The following is a 19,030-nucleotide window of genomic DNA, read 5'->3' on the forward strand; positions in this document are numbered from 1 at the left end:
AAGGACTTGCAACAACTTCTATGAATTTTGTACAAAAGTGGACTTTATCAAATAAGAAATCCTTTATCTACTTGTTCTGCTCTTTTCCACCCCACCAAAGGTCCTAATGGCATTGAAGAGATCAAATCTCATTCATTTTTTGCTACAATTGATTGGGATAAATTGCTGCAAAAGGAAATTCAACCTCCTTTCAAACCAGCTGTGTCAAAAGCTGATGATGCCTTCTATTTTGATTCAGAGTTCACTTCTAAGTCTCCCAAAGGTAAGTTTGGTGTTGACTATTTTATGTACCTGCTTCCTTTACTTATTAGCTCATTGGAAATTTTGATAATTCCAAAAGAAAAAGTGCAAGTGTAAATAAATCAAGCAAAATCATAAAAAATGTCTTTGTTTTGAGGAATGTTTCAGCAACTTTTGTTTCTAATGAGTTGTTGTAAAATCTGCAATTTTAGAAACCCTTTAATTCTTTATCGTCTTAGTGGGGCATGCATTCACTACCCAATAGCTTATTCACTCAATGAAATTTGATTGAAATTGGCTGAATGAAGTATTGTTGTAGGTTTTTTAAACAAGTTTAAAGAAATTAATATTTTAAGAACGTTTCCTTACATTGTATTTCATTACTTTGAGCAGAAATTAACTTCCAATTTCCACCCTTGGAATATCATGTGAAAAGATTACTCAGATCTTGACCTACCTAGTATATTTTAATTTATTATTTTTGTAATGGTAAAATAGTATTCACTCATTGTATTCTACCCGTTAAAAGCTGGTTTTAGATGGTCCATAATGGCTATTTACTTCTGAGCATCACTAGAACTTCCTCATTCCTTGACATGCATTATTTCTTTCTTCATTTCTTTGTAACTTCTGCCTGCCTTCATACCACTCAGAATGCCTAGTCTCTTCCTTCCTCTGCCCCACTTGTCCATTCTTTACCCCAACATTCTCCCTTCTATCAAGGCCTTCAAAATACCACTACCCTTAAATATTTACTCCATCCTTTTCTTTTACTGATTTTGCCCAATAACTTTCTCTCTTCACCCACCCTATTTCAAGCTTTAACTTTGATAGTTTCATGTGGAAAATATTTCTATCCAGATTATAATGGACTAGACTAAAATCACTAGCATATTATAGAGTTATTGGAGGAAGTTATTTGGAAGATGTATCTTTCGCAAGCATTCTACCAATATATTCAAAATATGCAAATCATAATGAAATAATTTCAAGATTCAAGATGTATTTAGCTATCAGTTGGTTGGTGATTGTTAATATAAATTGGCATTATGTGCTTTTAAAAATGGGAATAACAAAGAATAGAATTTTGTTTTGTTCATATCAGATTTTTAAAAATAGCATCAGTTGCTTATGCATGATGGAATTTAAGCTACCTTATTTATAATGTCACAAACAGATTCACCCGGTGTGCCCCCTAGTGCCAATGCCCATGAGCTATTCCGTGGATTTAGTTTCATAGCTCCCTGCCTACTTGAGCAAGATCAGCAACAGCACCAGAATGCTGCTCATCATAATCATCAGAATGCAGTGAGTGGTGCTTCATCTGCTGAGCGTCACACCAATGATGCTTTATCTAAGGTACCCATGTAGCTAGATTATTTGCTGTCAATTTTGGAAATGAAGTCTGATATAAATTTTGGTTAATATATGCATAAAATTACCATTAGAGAAATGTTCGTCCTCCTTTTCAGATGCCATTTGTCAAGCCCAATTCTGTAACTGAGGAGTATGAGCTTCGTGGGGAGATAGGGCGTGGTAGCTTCTCGGTTGTGAGACTGTGTGTTCATCGCATCACAAAGACAGAGTATGCAGTGAAAGTTATTGACAAGGCAAAGCGAGGAGATTGCCAGGAAGAAGTTGAGATTCTCCTTCGCTACGGTCATCATCCCAACATTGCTACTCTCAGAGATGTGAGTGGGTAAAAATTGGTTCTTTTCTTCCTTGTAGAGTGTTAAAAATTCTTGATTTCCTAGTGAATTCCATTTCGTCGTTAGTATGGTGGTATGAACATAATTTCACTTCAGGTTATAGTTGTAATTTCTTTTCACATCTGATAATTTCAAATATCATGTGAACTGATACTAATCCATAAAAAATGGCTCCTAAAATGTTATACATTGTTACAAACCCATACTTTCCATTTATTAACCTGTCAGGAAAGCTGAAAAAGAAATAGTTGAGTTGAGTGCATGCAGATCATGGCACTGTGGTTAACTATTGTTGCCCCAAGTAAGATATAAATATTTGATTACGCTGTGTGTTTCTCACTAGGCTGTGTGATAAATTACTGGTGGATGTGTACTGAATGGTATTGAAGGAACATAACTAGAATGTTACTGAGATTACATGAAAATGAGCAGTTATCAGAGATGAAGTGGAAACTGTTGAATCCCTTGGATTTATAGTGCCAGCTCTATAAAATGAAGGATTAAGTTCAATTTTAAATGGTATTAACCAATTGTATTGTTATGCTAAACTGAATTATGTGATTGATATTGTGATATTTTGATATGTAGGTAAAATGAAAGATACTGTTGTCAAGAGCAATAATTGAGGACTCAAGAAAATCTGTGTGATGAATGAAAGGATAAAAACAAAGACAGAGTAGTAGCTTAGTGGGTGTAGTGTTTGAATATTGACTGTCTCGAGTTTGGACCCCTGGTGATGCCTTAAGACAACCATTCCGAAAGCTTAGTGGAGCAATTCTTTGGCCACTCTGGAACTTCATGGAAAACCAATTGTTGGCACTGAGAATGAAATTGGCACCTCAAACCTGAATGTGTTACTTTCTCATAACTTGAGGCAAAGTTCAGGATGAGCTGTTCCCTTACCTTTTAAAACCAACCTTTGATTTTATTGCTGTGGTAGATGATGATAAAATAAATTTTTTACATATTTTCTGGTATTTTGTATACTGTTTATTGTGGTCTTCTATTTAATTTATCTAAATAATTGTTCAGAATTATTTATCTTATCAGTTAATGCTTTCATTTCGTAAGCATAAGCAATTAACTGGTTTGACCAAGTTCAGTCTAGTGGGCAGGGTGCCGGACTACTGACTTAGGGGCCCAGGTTCAATTCCTGGTGATGCCTCTGAGCACCCTCAGTTTTACTCAAGTTGTGTCATTTATTGAGTCCCAAATATTCTTTGGGTTAGGGAAGCCTACCCTGACGTGTGAATTTCTCATGGTTTTTGGGCTTAATACTAAGTGAGCTTTACACTCACCTCTCTAACCATTATTTGATTGATTACTGTTGGTTAGGGGTACTAATTCAATATTTAGGTATTCAATACATTTTCACATTAAATAATTAGTATTTATATTAAATTCTTCCATACTGCATATTTGTTCTATGAACCCTGCTGAAGAGTTAATTTTAATGGGAAAATACGTTCATGGATAATAGTATACTTTTTCAAGGTTGCTTTTCCTAACAGGAAAATTCCTTAGTTTCTATGAAGGCCATTGAGTAATTTATATTTAGTATAACATTTCATGCTTGTGTAACAATTATGGTTAGCACCAAGGAGTTTATATTCATGTGAATATCCAAATTGCATATATTGAAGAGGTTGTACCCTTTCTTAATGACTTTATAATTGATCTCAAATGAGATGATGATGGCCCACTAGGATAAATTCAATTTTGTATCTGATATAAGATTTCATAAGTGTATTATAAGTGTAAAAAAATAATCATGCACATACATACCTGTGGAAATAATTCACACTTGATGCTGTATCTACACACATTTTATTTGTTTTATCTTAAAGCAATATGTGAGCCAGTGAATCTTATTTTTTTAAACTATCCTATTAGAATTTACTCGTTTGGTTTTAAAACATTTCCTAAGGAGGGAACCCAACTCTAAAAATTTTTTTGCTGAATCTCCAAATTCAGTTAATAGGCTGAAATGGTAGTTCACATTTTGGCTTATTCGTCTGTTTTTTAATTTGATTTTTCATCTGATTGGATATTGTCCACAATTCCTTTTTCAGGTTTATGAAGATGAAAGACATATGTATTTGGTAATGGAACTCCTGAGGGGAGGGGAACTCTTTGATAGAATCCTGAGGCTGCGATCATTCTCTGAACGTGAGGCCTGTGATGTTATGGACGTTCTTCTTCATACTATTCATTATCTTCACCAGAATGGGGTGAGTGTAAAAAAGAGTTTCATGCATGATGTGAATGGATATAACGGTCAAAAGAGTGTCAAAAAGTCTTCTCTGTTACTGCTGACCTTACTCCTCTACCTTTGTTATTCCCTTCTGTAAAAGATGTCTCTCTCTATGCATACATACCTTTTCATGTGTGGTTCTTCTTATATTATTCCCTCCCATTTAAATCACCCTGCTGCTCACATTGTCATCATTCCTTCTAATGATGTGATCATATCACTGCAACCTCCTCTCCTGAACCTTTTTTCATATTACTCCCACTTGGACTCTTCTCCTAATTTTTAGACGAAGGAGAATACAAACACCCCTTGCAAATAAAATTTGTCGTTTGCAAACAGTTACTATGTGCCTCCTTTTTTATCCTTATTAACACAAGAGAATATCTGTCGAGGGCCGATCAAAATTGATCTTGATTAGGCAAAGATTAAATCTCCTCATGTCATGCCATGTGTATTATGCTAACCAATTTTAATAGGTAGACAATCAGAATTATAAACCACTGATAATTAGTAGTTACATAAAATTTTGTTCATTCAGAGCTGGATAATCTGGACTTCTGCTAAATCCAGATGCAGTCCATGTACTGTGGGTGGCTTTTAATAGAGTCATGAGAAGTAGCTCTGCTGTAATCTACCGAAACAAGTGCAAGCAAGCAACTTTCTATGAATATGGTTGAAAATAATTATAATATTTCAATCAATATTCCAGCTGCACATTTGAAATTATGAATAAACTATTGAAATATATTGCAAATGTTCATTTAAGCGGTGCATGTTTTGCAAATTCGCCTGACCTATTTGAAAAATATGAATAATTCTTTTCATATGACTTTGTGAATGTCCCCATTCCTAGATAATTAATGATTATGGGATCTTGTGGCCACAAAAACTCAATTAACTTTTCCCATTATCACCAAAGAAGAGTGGCAGTAAAAGAAAACATTACTTTGAACATTAAGCAAGGTGAAGTTTCTTGAGAAAATGGATGTTTGTGTTGGAGTTTTGGTTTTGCTTTACACACAATTCAATTAGGGAAAAGAAGGAGACTAAGGCCCATCCTTTCACTCTTAGGTTTGAATTAAAATAAATTTCCATAAAATAGAAAGGCCAGTATGGGAAATTATGTAACCAGAAGTTGAAAGATAGGAAGGTGCTATCCTTTTTGTATGCAGCATTGTGAGAATAAATGATCTTGTGGATAGGGAATGCATGATACTGACATGAAAGTTACGGTATAAAAAACCTAAATATTTGTATGTGGAAAACTTCAATGCAAGTAGTTCTTGGCTATATCTGTTGAGAAAGTAAAGAGCTCAATTTGAGTGCTAGTTGCGATGCCATTGAACTATGTACAGAACATATGGTAGCACTCATGACTGAATATGATTTTGGCAGTATTTTCAAATCTATAATACAGATAAAATGTGCAAGTTATGAAGCACTGTAAGAGAAATATGGAACATTGAATCCAAAGTTCTCGGGTGAAAAATTGGTAAAGAAATCTATACTTCCGTGTGCTAATGCTTATCGTAGCCACAAGTTACAGAGTGCTGCCATGGGTTAACATTGACAATCTCAAACTAAAAAGAATCATGGATGACATCTATCTACCTAAAAGGATTCAATGAATGCAAAGTTTATCTAGTTTTGCAGTTGAATTTCTGCATTCTTTTAGCATTCTCAATTCCATTTCAATCTCTTCCAGGTTGTTCACAGGGATCTTAAGCCTTCAAATGTGTTATATGCAGACGGCTCAGGTGAACCTGAGTCACTACGCTTAGTGGACTTTGGTTTTGCAAAGCAGTTGCGTGCTGAGAATGGCCTCCTAATGACACCATGCTACACTGCTACCTTTGTGGCACCGGAAGTTCTTCGCCGCCAGGGTTACGATGCTGCATGTGATATCTGGAGTCTAGGGGTCATTCTTTTTACAATGCTTGCTGGGTAAGTTCTTTGTTCACTTCTCTTCTCCTGCTTTGCAAATTTTCTCACCTCTTAACTACAAATTCACAATCAACATCTCTAAGTTTTTTTCTTCATTACTTTATCGTAAGAGTCAGCCTTTAATGGTTTTAAATATTTTTCTGATGGATTATCAAGCAGTTGACTGTGAATTTCCAAAAAAATATGCATTTGAAATTGCAGAATGAAGTTTGTTATTTGATGAAATAATAGTTTTGGCATAAATACCTAATATGTAAAAAATCTTATGGTACAAAAACTTGCTTGCAAGAAAAGGTATTATAGAGTTTTTCAATTTAAGCTTTCCTTATGTGAAAGTAATTTTTTTCAAATGCATTTCTATGACTAGCTACAATTGGTGTTAGTAGCTGTAGGTGTATATATTTCAACCGTCAGTTTTCCAGCAATGACCAAACTTCATCTAACATTTGGTTGTAAGATGTAGATGAAAATGTATGATATAGGATAAGCTACTGGAATTTAAAAAAATGAATTTTGGTACCCCAAAGGTGCTATGCTCAATTGCAAATTATTTGTTTTCTGATCAATCAATCAGTTGCACTAATTTTGGTTAAGTCCCATATTTTAATGTAGTTTACTCTCTGTATATTACATGGTTGTTTCTATCCATAATGCAATTGTGGATATCTTACTTCCCCCATCGTCATGGCTTTTATGGGTGATGAATTTTGATTTATAAGGCTGGAGCATATTGTAAGGATTCAAAATTCTGTATTTTTTTTAACTATACATTGAATGGTTTGTTCAGTAATAAATAATCTTTGCTGTTTCTGAGCAACAGTAGTGTTCATATTCTTTTTTTAATGGGTGCCACTACATTAAATGACACAGTTAACAGTTTAAAAATGAATCAACCAAGCAGTTTGTACTTGAAAAAAATAAATTAGAATTTCAAGTCTCTCCTCTATGTTTTTTGATAAGAAGAATTATGACTCATGCAAATCGTTGTGAAACTATTGCAGACGTACGCCATTTGCCCACGCAGCATCAGATGCACCAAATGACATCCTGCGCCGCATTGAGGAGGGAAAGTTTGATTTAGACAGTGGTAACTGGCTATCTGTTTCAGCAAATGCTAAGGTATTTTAATATGTACATACATTCTTTAACATCTATATTTTGATTGAATGGAGAAATTGGCATTATTAGATTAAAATTAACTCAAATTTTATGCAAATCCTTGAATTGACTTATGCTGTTTCAATTGTTTTGAGGTGTATTAAATAAGATATCTCTAAATGATTACATACAGACCTTAAAATTTAGTTTATTTCTAAATGCTGATACCATGATATTAATACAAAATTTGTGTGTGCAATTATTTTCATAACCAATTTAGACTTAAGAAATATCATTTGAACATTTTGTCTTTGGAATCAAATAATTTTGTGAATAAAAAATTGTTCATTTCAAATTAGTTTGTTGTTGAAAATTGATGTAAATCTTAGTTGAAGTAATAATGTTCCTAATGAAGCACAGTTATGTCACGTATGATTAGATTTTACCTTGGTAATATTTGATTTTCTGTCCCACTCGTTATGAAAAATTATGGGAATCATTGGCCTAAATGTCAAAAATACTTTTTAGTAATGATTGTACCCTATTCCTATATCACTGTGCATTACAGATTAATGTCAGCATTTTGATTTGTACTTTGACTTATGTTGGAAAACTTTTTAGATATTTATTATGGACCTGGGTGTGAAAGTTGTTCTCTTATCTATGGGAGACTAGTATTGATTTTTGTGTGTAAGATTGATACGTTTTTTATTTAAATTATTCTGTGGCATATACAGGTATGATTCATTTTTAGAATAGGTTACCTATACTGTGACCATCAGAGCTATAACTTCTTATTTCAGGATCTTGTGCAGAAAATGCTCCACATTGATCCTGGCAGAAGAATAACAGCAGCACAGGCACTGCACCATCCATGGCTCAACCAAAGAGCTCTTCTTTCTGCCCAGCGACTTCAGTTGGATTCCCATGATCCTACCGTAATCAAGGTACATTCTCTGATTTGCCTTCACTGGCATCGTTTTTTTTCCTATACCTACATGGTGAACTTTTCAGTACTGATAGTGCCATAACCAGGTTGGAGTTAGGAATTATAAACTCTGCTCCAATGATTCTTTATTCACTGAGTTGATGCAATGGCTTAAGGAAATAATTTACACTCCTCTATACATTCATTATTTTTTTGTATCTCAAATCATGACCTCAAAAAGCAGTTTACCACGGTGCAGAAAATATGAACTGACTCCCAAAATTACCATTTCAAGAAATGGTATTCATGAAATCCATTAGTTTAAAAGTTACATTCATTTAGGATATGAGGTATGAGCATTGGTTTTCTGCATGGGTAGTTCTTGAATTTGTGGTGGCTGCATTAATCTATCATGGATTTGTTGTAAGTCCTTACATTGACATTATCAATTCAATGCTTACATTTATCTCTGAACCATTTTGTCAAAATTTTGATGAAAAGGCAAAGTTTCTCTTGTCAGATGTGCTAATTTTTTCATTGTTCCTCAAGGAGTTCTGATCTTAATTTGCAGAATTTAAAAAAAATCAAATATTGATGTCATGTTATTTCTGGTATCTGCATAATATTATCTGTATCCCCATTTTCTAGAAATGCAATTATATTCTGAAATAATTGAAATTCTCTAGAAAACTTTAATTTCATTCTTTGATACCTTCAGGTTGGAAGTGGGCTGGATTTGTTGATAAAATTACTAGATGGCTTATGACACTATCTTCAAAAAGTTTATTTCAAATGTTGATTCATGATTTCTCAGTCAATAGCAACAAAATAATATCCCATTTTCATGAGAGTAATCAAGCTGAGGGGTTAGTTGAACATTTGGAAAGGATAGCTTCAGGTAGTGAATTTGGTTGGTGGACCCTTAAATTTCATATTGTACCCCATCATCTTTTTAGCAGCTGAATCCTCATCTGAGCAAATATGTGGTTCTGGTGGATCAATCAATATAGAGTTGAAATGGACCTTATAACCATGCTGTCCAAGGGACATAAGTACTTCATTTAATGCCACACCGTTGTCATAGAGTACAATAATTACTGAAAATAAACCGTCAAAAGAAAAAATAGTGTTAAACTCATATTTGTTCAATAACATTGTGTAAACCTTGTTTGTGCAGCAACAAATCTACAATTGTCCAACGTAAATCAGCCAGCAAGTAGTTTGCTTTTAACATAATCCAGTATTAGAAATTTTGATGTGGGTGATAGCATGGGCAGCAGCTAGTGCTTCCAAATAACGCCCAAGTTCAAAATTATGATTTATTGTAGAAGAAAAATTATTTACTATGATTTCCATGACATCTGTAAAACTAGTTGTATTAACTCATGGGAAGAAAAATACAGCTATGTGAATTTCATTTACATTAAGTCAAGTGTTTAGTGGACTTAATATGGCTGTATTTATCTCTCCGTGATGTGTAAGTTCTACGTATTCAAGCCTGATACTGCAAAGTGTATTAACTTAATAATACTATAACTGATTCATGAGTGCACAGCTCACATAAAACATTGAAAAATATCTATTACCACTACTTGGAATAAATTTCCCAATTCCATCATCCACGTATGGGGTCACATATGATGTGAAGTAGTGACTAGGGGGTTGAACAGTCAAGACCTAGAAGGAATGTTCAGGTGCCATTTGACGCTGATAGACATGCATCGTAATTTAGTAAATTTACTAAGTGCGCTTCATTGGCTTAACTTTTAAACAGAGATACCATTGAGAGATAACATTTCAGGCAATCTTGCATTTTATTATCTTATTTTATCATGTATCCTATGCATGATAAAATGGGCGATTCTCAACATTTGATGCCAAAATCTTCATTGCCTTCTATGCGGAAAATCTGCCCATTGTATTTTACAGTGCATCTTTTACCAAAACATGTTGATTAGCAATGCCTTACATTTCTTTCAGGGTGCCATGGATGCCACTTATAGAGCAATCCTTCAAACGCCAAGAGCCCCCAATCTTGGCCCCGTTGTGATGTCGGATCTTGCACGGAGGAGGAGGAAATCACGACCGAAATCCTCGACTGATGTGTGACACATTGGCGTCTCGGTCGTGTTATTCCACGTCATTAGTTGCTTCCTGAGCTCTCAGGGGCTCTCATTTTTTGAGGACCACAGTTTGCCTCATTCAGTTGGTTTCTCAAGCCATTGTGGTCAGGGCATTGTGTGTGATTTAATGGTGCAAAGTCATTTGTTATTTCAAAGGGCAGTTAAGGAATATGACTGTCTTTATAATAGGCTGTAATAGCCCTTCATATCATTGTAAGCATTCTCATTTAGGTTCTGTGTCTGTGTATTTTACTTTTCCATTATTTTTAAATGTTCCCTAATGTGATATACGTGTGCCCATTATCTGAATGTTTATTGTTGATTTGTGTTTATATTTATTTTTTGATCAAATCTGTTCATAATCCTGTTAACTGTATGGTACTATGTGCACTTAAGTTGGTGCATATTGCATTTGTTAACTTATTGGAAAGAGAGATAGCAATTTCAATTCATGGGAATAATTAGATAAATCGACAAATCCTTTCTGGAATGTTTCTTCCATGTACTTGTTACTCTTATATATTGTATTCCCTGTTGGATTCCGCAGGATGTGTGACTTCTTCATGTTGTACAGTGCAGTGAAGAAATTTGAGTTTTGTCAGTTGGTGCTAAGAAGTTGAATGAATCGTACTTTTCTATAGTTCAAATGTAAACCATGAGTATGTAAATATTTTATTGTCTTACAATCATTCTGCCTGAATTTATTATGTGTTTCTGTGGGCCTATGGAATCCCACCACATATACCTGTCTGCTTATGTGTATTTATATATGTACCCATATATAAGTGCATGTGTGCAAACATTTGTTGTTCATCCTAAGCAGTCATCTATCTTAATGATTGTGAAGGCATACAACATTGTAAATTAAAAGTATGGGCCTAATGCCCCTCAAAATGGCCCAGTGTGATTTACGTTTGTGACTGTGATGTAGATTTCCTGGTTACTGACTCAATTATTGAGGCCTTTAAGCCCATTTATGAAGGCTTTTCAAAAGGTGAACATTAAATTTTAGGGAATATATATGATTCACATTTTGAATTGTGTGAATGAAAAATGTGAGAACATTTAAAGGAATGTGTGTTAAATAAATGAATTGAATGGTATTTTGAATGTGTAGAATAATGTTTACAATATTGCTTTGTTGTTAATGTTTTAGATTTTTAAAAATGTATGAATGAAAACATAGAATTCCTATGAATAGCTTAAATACAATGTTGATTGATTATTCATATGCTTCACTTTGAAGACCAGAGTTGACATTTTAGGAAAAATTGTAAAGTCTTCTATCTATATGGTAGGTCACGTATGGATTTAAACTGTCCATTGGCCATCATGTATGTTATCATACAAAAGAAAAGTCATTGAATACATTGTGTATAGTTGGTTTGATTGTGTGAATGAACTCTATGGTGAGCAAAATATGAATGAAAATAATAATGTTTAAATATTTCTCTCACTTCTATGAATTTTTTTTTAGATCTTTACCTCAACTTTCATAAAGTACGTATGTGAACACCTAAAACTTGGATTGTTTTCTCGGTCTTTTGGTTTTTAAAGCCTGTATAAAGACAAAGACATCTTTGTAGGCATGACTTGATAATTTTTTTCTGAGTATTCTGCATTTCATTCAATAGATTATCACTGTAAGCATATCTGCATACATTTTCATTTTCAACCAGTTCCACTGTTTGATTATTTTTTTACATGATGTAGTCATTTTGTTTGGAAAGGGCATAAGTTACATTTATTTTTCCATTGCAATTCTAATAAGCTAATGTTCAAAGGATTAGGTATAGTAGAATCACTTAGTTGACCAGTTGATTTTTCTGTTGCCTATTCCTAAGTCCGAGTGAATAATTTCGTGGAACTAATGAAAATGATGTAAATTTCAAATTACCCATGCTTACAGAACTAAATCCCCAAAGTTTAATTTTACTATGTTGAATGCCTGCTGTAATAATCCCTGCGAATATGTGGTGAATACTTTGTTGTATTAGTTTTGTGCTTACTCAGCTTTTTGCCTATTACCTTCAAAGGCTGCATGTACGAGTGTCATGGATGCAATTGCCACAACTTTAATTGATGGCCACTCATACTATCCGAGTGCAAGCCGAGCTATGCAAACTTGTGAAGGCACTTCCTATATGGATGATTTCATCAGGGAGGCTATGCAAATTTTATGATTATTAAGTAATGAATTATCAACGAAATTAATTGAATATTTGCCAATGCAATTGGGAGAATGAATGAATTTTAGGTGGTCAGTTTTTTGTTTTCATTTCACCTAATAGATTTTGCCGGGATATTTTAAACTAAGCTGCATAATGGGGTGATAACTTTTGAATAATTTTTTTAATTATATATTCAAGTGCGAGGATTATCAGGAACAAATTAGTGTAGAATATGTCTTTAGATTTTAAGTTATAATAGGTTTTCCAAATGTGAATAATTTTCCTTTCTAAGCTTTGGGTTTTTGTCGTGTGTATTCATTCACATTCAGCAAGTATTTGATTTTCAATGTGCTGTGGAACATCCTTTACCTTAAATGAAATAATTTCACAGTAAAAACTTCACTATTATCAAGTTTCTTAGGAATATATGGAACTAAGCATATCAGTTGTTCCATAAAATGTAATGAGAAATACCACGAAAAATATTGAGCATAGAATACTCTTGGAAAGATGAACTATTGCAAATATTATATTGTCTCTTCGGGGAGGGATGTGTGGTGAATTTTGTTTTGAAAATGTTAGATCTTATGCATGGAGTGCACAAGGAAATAAAGTGACTTAGGTGATTGATGATACTCTCATATTAAAGAATGAGCTGTTAGATGGGAAAATAGTTGATTCAATTTACATGCATGCAAGTTTCTGGTGTGTCTCCTCCATCACCCTGAGCAGTCAGAAGGAGCCTCATACTTCCATGATGGGCATTTCTTTGCTTTTAAAAACTTAGGGCTGAAATATTTTCTTATATTTAATGAATTGTACAATAAACTGCAGAATGACTCAGTTTTTCATACACGAACAATAATACTTGTTTATCTCATTTTTTATTGGCTTTAAGCTGCTAGAAAATTTGTCATTTTACTATGAGTTAAATACTAGTAAATAATTGAAGTTGAATTTTTTTACATTGGCTGCTCCTAGTCCACTATTGTTTTCATTTTTTGACGAACCTGAATCTGATTAATTGCTTATATCTATCCACATTCAATTGACATGGCATTCAGAATTTTAATCTGGCAATGGCTAAGAAGTAGTGTTATCAGTTGATAAATGAATTGCAGGTATTTAGGATGCATAGGGGGACTGAAGAGCTTAAATTGTATAGTTGATATGTTCACATGCATCACCCCCTGGGCTGTCTCTCTCCAATCCCAGACCAGTTCCTCTCTTGCTGTCTGTGAATATTGGGTGGTGAAAGGATTCGAAATCTACAATTAAAATGTATCCGTTTTACTTTGAAGGAATGTGCTCATCCGAAGTGTTCCCGAAGAAGTTCCCTACAAAATTTTTTAATCGGGTGGAAAGGCAAGTGGCCGAGAGCTGAAATCATTACCTACCCTGCAGGGGAATTGTGATACTATCTTGACGCACCTTTGTAAGAGTTTCGATCTCACAAATCTTTCTGATATCTGTTCACTTTACTGTGCACACAAAGCAGATATCTCTGATTTTCTGATCTCAATCGATGGCTGCCTTCATATTCTTGATGGCTTTTGCGAGTTGCCAGCTTTAGAGAGCAAAGTGCCCCTTTCCAAAATCGTACCTTATCTGGTGTCAAGCTAAAGCATATCGTTTCATGGTGCTTCGAGCCCCTTTCAGATTCGGCTAAGTGCGGTATTCCGTAGGTTATTCTATTTCTCAAGTATTTCGGAATAATGAAGGAATCAGCCACTCGTAGATGACACTTGCGTCTGGTTAAGAAAACTCGCACAGTGTATTTCTTACTTTCAACTGAAAACAACGCAATGGTTGAATGGCTCAAGATAATTGGACACGCCATAATGGGTTGATTTTTGAGTTTATAATGAAAGCAGAGCGTACGAAAATCATTGTCCCGGGAACTAAGTTTGAGCAGAACTTTTCTGCATTATCGTCATCGCTACCTATAACGCGATTTCTCGGACGGGGCTTGAAATATGAATCTTGCAAAGCAGCTGCGATGCAATTTAAGAATGGTTGTAGCGTTTCTGTTAATCTTCGCGTTAATTAACGAGTCGTGAGATGGTGCGGGGGCTAACGTACTGGCTTCCCACCCTGAGGGCGCGGGTTCAAATCCCGGCGGTGTTGAATATTTTTCAGAGGTATCTCGATCCCTACTTGAGGTGCTTTGTGGAGGGCACTTTGAGTGAGTACGGCGTCCGTCGGATGGGACGTTAAGCTGCGGACCCCTTGGCGCCTTTCGTAAAGAGTAGGCTAATGCCGACGCCGGGTTTCTCTCCACCCTTCATCCTTTCCTGTCCATCCCCTATGGCGCAAATGACCTTAGCTGTCGGTCGCCTCCCCTAAAAACTACTACTACATTAACGAGTCGAGTAACGCTGGCTCAACGCGAGGCTTCTATGAATAACCGATATAACGAGGTAGTAGAGAATTTTTGAGAAATTTTAGACAGTAGAGAAACTTTTGAGATGTAAGTCGAAGTCTTGATCTCAAGTATTTCCTGGAGTTCGATCAACTGTCTCTTAGGTACTGAAATTCCCCTGCATATCATGGGAACAAATACCGATTTCTCGTCAGGGACACCTACTACCTTCGCTTTATATTTCCCTCTTGGTCCATTTTACTTTAAACTTAATATTCTTGATATAAACATATGGGTGTTGAGCTGCTACAACCCCCAATCACTTAACCAGCATAAATATACTATATAACGTTTCATTCTCAATAGAGCCTTGTGACGATTATGTGAGAGGACTCCGAAAGAAGACTCCATCAATCTCAACAACGTCCCTACGAAGACGATTAAATATTATTATTACACTAATCTAACAGCCATCAAGCAAAGGGTGAACAGGAAGACTCCTGATGAGACACATGGGACAAGAAATATTGTACGCCAGACAGGATAAACATGCAGATATGAGTTGGCTGATGACCCACAAGTATCGCGATTAATGCTGTGCGTAATGTTAATAAACAACAACGGTCTCATTAAAGAGTTCATGAAGTGTAAACTTATCAAAATCCACACAAAGACCAAAAAAATTAATACATTTCAATTTTCAGTGAGGACGAGGCTTCTAATGCATAGTGAACGGCACCATCATCGAATTCGAGCGGCCCTTCCGCAGATAGAGAAAAATCCCAGGTCGTTCGGCACGATTATATTTTCATACTGCTTGGTCGCCTACTACCCCTTGACACGCGCCACTGCAGGGGCGGCGGTGCTGTTCGGGTAGCATGTAGCCCCATGACAGTGGTAGCCTTGCCAGCCCTGAATATTAAAGGAATTGAGCACGTATTTAAGGACAATATCTCGAAAAGTAGACATCCCAGAGAGTTCAAGTCATTTGTATCCATCCGTTGGAGCATCTTTTACGAGTGAACAAAAAAACTATTAATCCCGCGAAATTCGTTATAAATACGTATTTAAGTGCTCTCATTGGATCCGAAGATTTTCCCTTCGCAAAAGTAGCTTTTTTCCTCTAGACGTACCTTGTACTTCTGGTGACGCTTTGAAACATGCTTTTCATCAGTTCTTTTTTTTTCGTGAAGTGATTGTTTAGGGTTCCAATTTCAGCTACAATATAACTTATTTGATGGCAAGAATATCTTATGACCGCAGCTCAGTGCCTGAGAAATTTACGTTTCGACTCAAAATTTCGGCTCTCTTTTCCCGGTTCAATACTTCGTCTTCCACTCTTTCTCTTGCACAGCATTCCATTTACAGTAAACACTGTTTATACCTTTCCACTCTGGAGGGTCACTCGAAGGATTGATGACTTTATGTATGTGATTTTCTCCTGCAGTGTACTTATGAAAAGCTTTGATTGGTTGATTACTAACGAGTTTTATTTGCATCAAGTAGTCGCTGTGAAATTTCATTTGACTACCCTATCTCGTAAGCTGTAGGAAATAGGAAAAGGAAGTTCTGTTTGTTTTTCCGAAAATACGTACACGAAAAAAGGCTACGTTTGGCAATGAAGAAAGTCATCTTTAATCAAAACAAAGCACGCCCACACATAAGTGTCGTTGTCATGGCAAAAATAGGCGAACTAAGATACGAATTGTTGCTACACCCGCCTTATTCACCTGATTTGGCACCATCAGATTTCCATCTCTTCCCGAAGCTCAAAATTTTCCCCAGTGAACGGAGATTCTCTGCAAACAAAGAACTGACAGCCGCAAGTAGACAGGTATTTTGCAGCCCTGAAGGAATCCAATTTTTGAGATGGGATCAAGCCATTGGAGCATCGCTGGACCAAGTGCATTAGTTTACGGAGAGACGACATTGAAAAATAAGAAGGTTTCACTGAAGTAAGTCGTTTATTTCTATTCCATTCCGAGAAATTTTCAAATTACCCACGTATTCACTTCGCATCGAAATCTAATATCAATGTCCTTCTAGTTTTGATTCATACAAATGAAAGATACAGTCTTGAACCACCAGTCTCCGTTCACATGACTAGCTTTTTCACCGTAAGAGAAAATAGAAGCAACCTTAGCCCGAATACGCACTTGGCCTCAAATATCATGGTCATATGATACCGATATTGTTTTACCTGCTCCATTTTCATTACATTCTCTATTCACAATACGAATGAGCACAAGACCATGCTTGCAAATAGGTATGTGTTCGGTTGGCAGAAAACTGCTACCGTAGAAAGGCCATTGGTAAGGGTGTATGAAGTAGGCCAAGTAGAAGTAGTAACTTTAGGGTAGGTGATCGACAGCTGAGGTCATTTGTACCATTGTCAGCGTTAACTAAGCGTCCGCATTACTAACATTTATCCTTTGAACGAATTACCACATTAGAAAATAGTTTATCGAACAATAGGATATGAGTAATTTAGAGTCTGGGAATGTAATTTCCTTCTTTCTGGTAACTTGGACCGAATTAACCGATAGTTACAGTTTTAAATTAACTAATATCGTTTAAGACGCATTATATTCTAGCTGTATCAGTAAAAATATAATTCAGTTTTTTTCATTACCCCGAGCAGTACAAACTTTACGCGTGGAGTTATTTTTTTCCGGTGATTTTACAATGGAAGTGGCTGTTACGCGGTACAAGGTAGGGATGCATGAGACCAGGGGCGTCCAAACGGTGCTTTGGAGCGTGTTCCTAATGTCGTCCCTCCCCATTCCTCTCGAGGAGAACAAATTCGAGGCAGCATTTAGGCACGGTAGGTAGCGTGGCGGTGCAGTACAGTTGGAAGGTGCTTCTCAGTTCGCTGAAAGTCCGATCAGTATGCGTCAGTCCCATTCACAATGTAGGATATGGTGATAAGCGACGCCCACCACGCCTTGCCTACTTTTTTCGTTTGAGCATAGCAGAGAGGAGTGTTGGTCAACAGGCTTGAACCCAGCGCGGGTGCACCTAACTGACAGAGTATCGGGGATGCAACTCTTCGTTGCGCCGTTCCCGCCCACCGGCGATTCCTGCCACCATCGAGGGAGACCTCGGCTGCCGAGACCGCCGATGGTGCCGCCGACCGCCATGCAACTGCTGGGTATACGAAGCCAAGGAAGCTCGTGAGTTGAGCGATCCTTTAGTTGATATCACCTAAAAACATTTCCGTACCTACTTGTTGCGTAAGTTTTTTTCAAATATTTAATGTGAAACAGAACGAGTGTGGATTGAGTTTGTGTGGTGGCTAGTGCACTGCCCACCACGAGGTTCCGGGGTCAAACCCCGACAATGGCAGGATTTTTCAGAGGTACCCCAATTCCTATGCCTCATGCGGAGAGCATTTCAAGTGGAGTACAGTCCCGAATGCCGGATGTGACGTTAAACTCTGGACTGCCTGGCGCATTTCGTTAAAAGTAGGTTAATGCTAACACGAGGTTTATCGCAATCCTTCCCCCTTTCTTTGAGCATTCTATCTCCTCCTAATTACCTACCTCCTATCTCTAATGGCGTAAATGACCTCAGCTTGCGTTCTTCTCCCGAATTACTATTACTACAGAACGAGTGCCGCAAGTAGTGGTCTGCCAAAATACTAAGAGGAACGAAGTTGAGAAAAATTTATGATTCAAGCGTCTTTGGGCTTTGGCCCTAGTTGATTGATTTTATTTAACGAATGAAACGGCTCACTCAGTGTAATCCCCGCGGGGCAATTCCTTTGTTATTTCTGCTGTTAACAATTGTTATAATAGTATCGGAGTACCAGCTTCTTTTTTGGAAAGAGGATTCAAATTAAATTATTTGTACAAGAGTCACGAAAATTCCATAAATCAATGAAAATATCAAAGGTAGAATGGCGCACTTCTGAAGTTATTTTCGCAGATCCTGGCATAAAGATGTTGAGAATGATTCTGGACACAAATATACCGAAAGTCTGCCAGAAAAACTAAATAAACATTACATGAACTTAATTTCAACTCTTTTTCCATTGATTTCTTCGAATTTAGGAAATTTAATATTTAATCAGAATTCAGTTTATATAACGCATTTTTGAATGAAAATACTTTGATGGTATCTAAAATCATAAAACGTAATGGCAACGATAAACGCGATTCATTGCAGCGGAATTATCGAATGTTAAATTCAGAAAATGAGG

The 19,030-nt window shown here is 36.1% G+C and overlaps 1 protein-coding gene across 6 annotated transcripts in view; it reads left to right on the forward strand.

Moving 5' to 3' along the window:
- S6kII (Ribosomal protein S6 kinase II) overlaps window positions 1–11,752 on the forward strand; it is a 265,005-nt gene extending 253,253 nt beyond the window's left edge. For all 6 annotated transcript variants that reach the window (XM_071588161.1, XM_071588169.1, XM_071588177.1 and 3 more), the window contains 8 exons: window positions 101–262; window positions 1,418–1,599; window positions 1,713–1,931; window positions 4,022–4,180; window positions 5,909–6,147; window positions 7,149–7,266; window positions 8,049–8,192; window positions 10,154–11,752. In XM_071588161.1, the coding sequence (XP_071444262.1) occupies window positions 101–262; window positions 1,418–1,599; window positions 1,713–1,931; window positions 4,022–4,180; window positions 5,909–6,147; window positions 7,149–7,266; window positions 8,049–8,192; window positions 10,154–10,282 (1,352 nt within the window). In that variant the 3' untranslated portion in view covers window positions 10,283–11,752. The remainder of the gene's footprint in view (window positions 1–100; window positions 263–1,417; window positions 1,600–1,712; window positions 1,932–4,021; window positions 4,181–5,908; window positions 6,148–7,148; window positions 7,267–8,048; window positions 8,193–10,153) is intronic.
- Window positions 11,753–19,030: the final 7,278 nt, after the last annotated feature.

The sequence above is a fragment of the Hetaerina americana genome, unplaced genomic scaffold (genome assembly GCF_022747635.1).
Source record: "Hetaerina americana unplaced genomic scaffold, ioHetAmer1.1.p SCAF_1, whole genome shotgun sequence".
NCBI lineage: Eukaryota > Metazoa > Arthropoda > Insecta > Odonata > Calopterygidae > Hetaerina > Hetaerina americana.